Here is a 6000-nt window from a genome sequence, read left to right as displayed (position 1 = left end):
AGCATAGCTAGCTCTCTCTTTGCACATACACACATACATGCCAAGCTTACTTCTCAAAATTGGGGATTTCCAATTGATTTATTTTGAAATTAAGCAAATTGCAATTAGTACAAACTAACAGAAACCCCAACCTTATAAAAAACTTTTACTAAAAATAAAAAGTGAAAGTGACGATTCCCATACTCGGAATTTGTGCTCTGCATTTCATCCATCCAAGTGCACACACACACAGCAGTGAGTATTGAACACACACCCGGAAAAGCCACACAGCATTTCCTGCTGGTACTCAGACTTGAACCCATGACCCAGGTTACAAGTCCAACTCTCAAACCATTGGGCCACAACTGCCCCCTATCTACTATTATCTTATAAGTAAAATACATTTTAGGTTTAAGTATGTGTATTTCAGAAATGTATATATATATTTAAAAAAAATACAAAATTTACTGTGGTACAACTTAGTTAATTGGTTAAATGTAAGTTATATTACCATTTAGTTAATATAAGAAAGGAGATAAAAGTATAAATGAGCTAATTTATAATTTATGCTGCAACTGTATATTATATTTAACAATACGCATACATTAAAGGTAAAAAAGTTAAAACTATATTTTTTTATTGAGTAAAATGTATGTATTTATGTGAAATGTATTTATTGATATTATTTAGTTATTTTAAGTTGAATAGCAGTCCAGTAAAACATTGCACAAACAAATAAATGTAAACAAATATTATTACCATGTTGCCCTTGTTTTTGTTTATAATACATAGAAACGGTTAGAAATGCCGTTAAATAAAGCCATGAGGAAAAGAAATAATACAAATATCTGGGCGAGGAGGAAAAGGCTGTGTCAGGAAAGTTGAAAATCCTGTTATTATTGTCAGTTTGATGGCTTACTCACAGAAGTTTGTGGCTGATAATTTCCCCCGTTGCTCAACACCTCACAGTTTTAAGAGTATATAAGCCTCCATCAGACGCTTCCAATCAGAAGAGAAGCTCAAGATCGTAAGAAGCAACTCACAACATGAGGAGGATTCACCGCCAGCTGGGTTTTCTTGCAAGCCTGGTGCTTGTTATTCACGCAGGACCGATTGCACAGCCTGTTGATGATGATGGAATTGCAGAGGTTTGGGGTTTATATATGTGTGTGTGTATATATATATATATATATATATATATTGTTTTGTCTTTGATCATAAGCCTAATTCTTCCAATGATTCTGTTTTTGTATTCTTTAGAATTACCTGAAGAGCTTCTACAAATTGGAATATAATCCTAATCCTTCAGCCAGAGAGCCGGATCCACTGCCTGATAAATTGAAAGAGATGCAGAAGTTTTTTAGGCTTAATGTCACTGGAACGCTGGACAAAGAAACACTGGAGGTGATGAAGAAGCCCCGCTGTGGAGTTCCAGATGTCGCTGCGTACTCCAAGTTTAGAGGCAGACCCAAATGGCAGACCAACAAGCTCACATACAGGTGTGTATAATATGAGTTCTCTTGGTGTCACAGAAAAAAGAGAAGCAGAAACCGACTGTGGTCCTTTTCCTCAGGATTGAGAACTACACCCATGACATGACAAAAGCAGAGGTGGATGATTCCATCAGAAGAGCCCTGCAAGTGTGGGCAGACGTCACTCCTCTGAGATTCACCCGTATCTACAAAGGCACAGCTGACATCATGATCTCCTTTGCCACAAAAAGTATGTTTCCTCTATCCATTTATGTATGTTTATATTTTGTTTATTAACCATGTGCTTCTCATTTTGATGAATTCTTTTAAACTTGTTGATGTTTTATGAATATCTTGAGGATCCTAAGATACTGTTAGAATAATAATACCGGTATATGAAACTTTGTTTATTAAAAATTAACATTATATGAACAATGCTCAATAAAATAATTATGGCAGCAAGTTGTCATGAACTGCTCCAAGACTTTAGGTTGAGTTCGGACAAAGGTTTCTAGGAAAAGTAGTCCTAGCAAAGACCGAAGGAGTGCCCTCTGGTGGAAATCAAGGGCACTCCAGCTGGTGCATTTGAGTTGTAGGAGATGGTTTATTCAACAGAAACACAAAAATATTATGTTATCTGAACCACGTTAATTATCTTATCAAATTAATATTCATTATTAATGAGATGATTTGACAAAAGAAAAAAGTTGTGATAAGAAATCATGAAAATATTTTTTGGATGTAGCATAGGGCTGAGAATTTTGCAAATTTAGAACAGTTCAATTCGATTCTATGCACAATTCAGTTTTTTTAAATATATTTATAGAATTCTATTCTTATTTGCCATAATGTATAAACTAGACAAACTATTTTGGTCTGTTTATTGCAACAAAAGTAACAATATCAAAACTAATATAACCTGATTGCCTTTTATTTTACCTGAAGGCCATGTATGCTTTGTGCTCACCATCGATACTAACAAAATAACACAGTTTTATCTTAGATTAAATAATGGTGAAGTTTCCAATTAATTAAGGTATTTTCAATTTTATTTCGGAAATCTGGAAGATGTTTCAATGAATAACATCCAACATAAACGATTCAAGATTTAAAAGTCATAAGAAAACGAATGAATCGTTAATTGCAAACGAAATGACTTTCAAAATAAAGCCCAGGTTCCTTTTATTTCTAAAATCTAATTATATTAAAAATTCAATTTAAAGCCAAACTCTTTCCTACAGATCATGGTGATGGTATGGCATTTGATGGACCACACGGCGTTTTGGCTCATGCTTTCGCTCCCTCATCTGGAATTGGTGGAGATGCACATTTCGATGATGATGAGGATTTCACATTCCGCTTACCACGTGGTAAATGTAATTTATTTATTTTTTTAGTTTTTTGCATTACGTTTTGCTAAATGTAGTTTTCAGAGATTCATCTTCATCACCACTTTGATTTCAAGTAAAAATCAAAAGTGGCAATTAAGTGTTTTAACTTGTGCCTAATCTGTTCTACCTAATTTCTCTGCAGGTTATGTCCTGTTCTTGGTGGCTGCCCATGAATTTGGTCACTCTTTGGGTCTTTCTCATTCCGACGTTCCTGGCGCTCTGATGTTTCCCACATACAGCTTCAGCGATCCGGGTCTCTTCTCTCTGCCCTCTGATGACATCAGAGGGATTCAGTCGCTCTATGGATAATATGATCTTCAAGAGTACATCTATAATGTTTGAGTGAAACATATTCAGTCATTTGTTTACCATGTAGTATTTCCTTCAGGCCCAAGAGACAGAATCCTCATCCAACCTGATCCAAACTTACCAGCCTATTTTCTCCCATAAAAAAAATGTGTTCACTCAACTTACATTTTTTACTTATCTTTTTGCTTTGACTCAGTTAAGTTTTATTTTCTCAATCTTATAAGTATTTTCAACTTAAAAAGTTAAGTTGACATAGTTAAAATAGTTGACCCAACAACTTATTTCTAGTAACATAGACTTGCAAAGTTTAGTTGAAAGACGATAACTTACATTTTCAAGTTATCTGTACTAAAATGTATGTTCATTAAACTTAATTTGGCATTTTCTCTCAACTTGCACATCAAAACCAAATAAATAAAAGATTTCCCCATACAAACGATTTTATTGTTCCTTACAAATCAATAAATGTTAAGAACAAACTCAGTTAACATATTCAAAGTAACATATTCATAAAGTTTAAAGATAAAAATGTATTTGAAAAATGCATGGAAAGTGTATTCATGAGGAAATTTTTTTTTTTCACGTTTTTAAAGTTCTCTGCATCGATGGCCTGACATCCATTTTCATTGTTTAACTTTGTTTAATTTTACTTGGCTAAAACATATATTAAGATTGCACGTGTTTTCAAGTTATTTCACAGTAGAAGGGTATTAATGTGAAAAATCTTTATGTGTCAGTTCACCCAAAAATGAAAATACCACTGTTAATTGCTCTCATGCCATCCAATACCTGTTAAGACTTTCCTTTGTTGGAAGACAAATAAAAATCTTTTTAATGAAATTTGTGAGCTTTCTGTGCCCTTTGGCAGCCTACGCAACTTTCAAGGTCCAGATAAGACATCCTTAAAGTAATCCAAGTGATTTCAGTGGTTTAACCTCAGTTTTATAAAGCATGGCGAGTGTTTCACCATTTTATGTATTTAATAGTTTTCTCCATCGCAATGTTTACAAGAGCATAACAGCACATGCTTCTTGTGTGGCCGCGAAAGCAGTCACTGTTGCATGTAAACAAATATATAAAAATTTCCTGTAGCTCAAACAGTAGAGCGTTGGCGCTTGCAACGCCAAGGTTATGGGTTTGATTCCCAGGGAAAGCAAGAACTGATAATAATGTAAATGTGTACCTTAAAATGCAATGTAAGTTGCTTTGGATAAAAGCGTCTGCCAAATGCATAAATGTAAAATGTAAATGTAAACCACTGGAGTCACTTGGATGTCTTTTCTGGACCTTGAAAGTGCTAGGTGCGTAGGCTGTCAAGGAGGGACAGAAAGCTCACAGATTGTGTTAAAAAGATCTTCATATGTGTTTCAAAGATAAACAAAGGTCTTTTAGGTTTGGAGCAACTTGAGGTTGAGTATCTAACAAAAGAATTTTAATTTTGGGTAAACAAACACTTTAAGATTTTTCACATTAATGATACACCTTTAACTGTGAAATAACTTTAAAACACATGCGATCTTCATATGTTTTAACCAATTAAGATTAAAAAAGTCAAACAATGAAAATGGATGTCAGGTCATTGATGCAGAGAACTTGTAAAAATGTGAAAAAACCCTTTAAAATACACAACAAACACAGGCCCTTGGTAGAAGTACACAACACCTTACCTCAACAACATTTAATTCAACCATGTATTTTTAAGGGAGTGCACTCTTGCACTGCTGGTATCAGCTCCAGTGTTCATCAGCAGCCTCTGAATCACCTCAAACGTGTATCTGAGTTTTTTTGGGGGGTAGTTTATGTTGAGAGCATAAAGCAATGTCATTTGTATGTCCCAAATATCACCAAGTCCTCGCAGAACAACTGCTTCCTCGATTTACAAGGTCCACTAGAGTTGCATGGAATGGGGTCAGTCACATCTTCCACCACTGTGATGATTCCAAGAGTCATGCCCCTGATACCTTCTTCGGATTCTGTGTGCTGTATTAAAAAATGACAAACTTCAAAATGTGCTTTCACACATACAACACTGAAGCTCAAAGACTAAAACAAAACATGAGTATACCAAGTCTTATTTAGTGTTCTGAAGAAGAATAAAGGTCTTATAGGTTTGTAACAACATGAGGGTGAGTAATTAATGACAGAACTTTCATTTTTGGATGAACTATCCCTTTAAACTGAGAGAATTAGGTCAAATACTATACACTGTGAATAAATGGAGGCATTTTGAATGTTCATAGATATGTACACTAAATGACGCAAGGGTATAAAAAGTTACAATCAAGCTACAATATTTTAAGGCCTGAAGAAATTGATTTCACAGGGGAAAAAAACTTTCAAAATGTAATTTTGATTATCAAAGATAAAACTTAATATAACGTTATTATTGACTAGAAGTGCAGCACTAACAAAAAATCATGCAGGACAGAAGAAATTGCAAGAAAGGAAATGACCATAATGTTTACAAAAAACGTACAGTAGAAATATACTTACATTTTTATCTAGGCTGTCCATTATGGTCCTCATTTCAGCAATGTCAGCACAGAGCTTTGAACGGTACAGACACAGCAGTTTTGGTTGATGCCAGTCAAGACCCTCATAAAAAGACTTGCTCAGGTCCGGCGACAAGTCTGTTGAATTCTGCACTGATCTAAACTAATCATTAAATTACACAAACATAACAGCAACGTGTTAAAAAACACTGCAAAATAGTATATCTACAAATTCATGTAACAGCATTTTCAGCAGTGTGGGACTTTACCTGTCTCTCACAAAAAAGAGCCGGCCACCTCTTTTTCATTTCAGAGACTGGAGGCTCATTCTCCTGTCTCCGGAGAAACATTGAGTAA

The 6000-nt window shown here is 34.7% G+C and overlaps 1 protein-coding gene across 1 annotated transcript in view; it reads left to right on the top strand.

Annotated features, from left to right (window-relative positions):
- The first annotated feature begins 896 nt into the window (after window positions 1-896).
- The window catches only part of LOC130079005 (collagenase 3-like), a 31761-nt gene continuing 26657 nt past the window's right edge, over window positions 897-6000 (top strand). The window contains exons 1-4 of the mRNA XM_056244574.1: window positions 897-1127; window positions 1240-1478; window positions 1553-1701; window positions 2693-2821. Coding sequence (XP_056100549.1) covers window positions 1026-1127; window positions 1240-1478; window positions 1553-1701; window positions 2693-2821 — 619 coding nt within the window. The 5' untranslated portion in view covers window positions 897-1025. The remainder of the gene's footprint in view (window positions 1128-1239; window positions 1479-1552; window positions 1702-2692; window positions 2822-6000) is intronic.

The sequence above is a fragment of the Rhinichthys klamathensis genome, unplaced genomic scaffold, assembly GCF_029890125.1.
Source record: "Rhinichthys klamathensis goyatoka isolate OS25496 unplaced genomic scaffold, OSU_Roscu_1.1 h1tg000027l_1, whole genome shotgun sequence".
NCBI lineage: Eukaryota > Metazoa > Chordata > Actinopteri > Cypriniformes > Leuciscidae > Rhinichthys > Rhinichthys klamathensis.
Note: the sequence above shows the minus strand (reverse complement) of the source record. Positions and strands in the feature narration are given on the sequence as shown.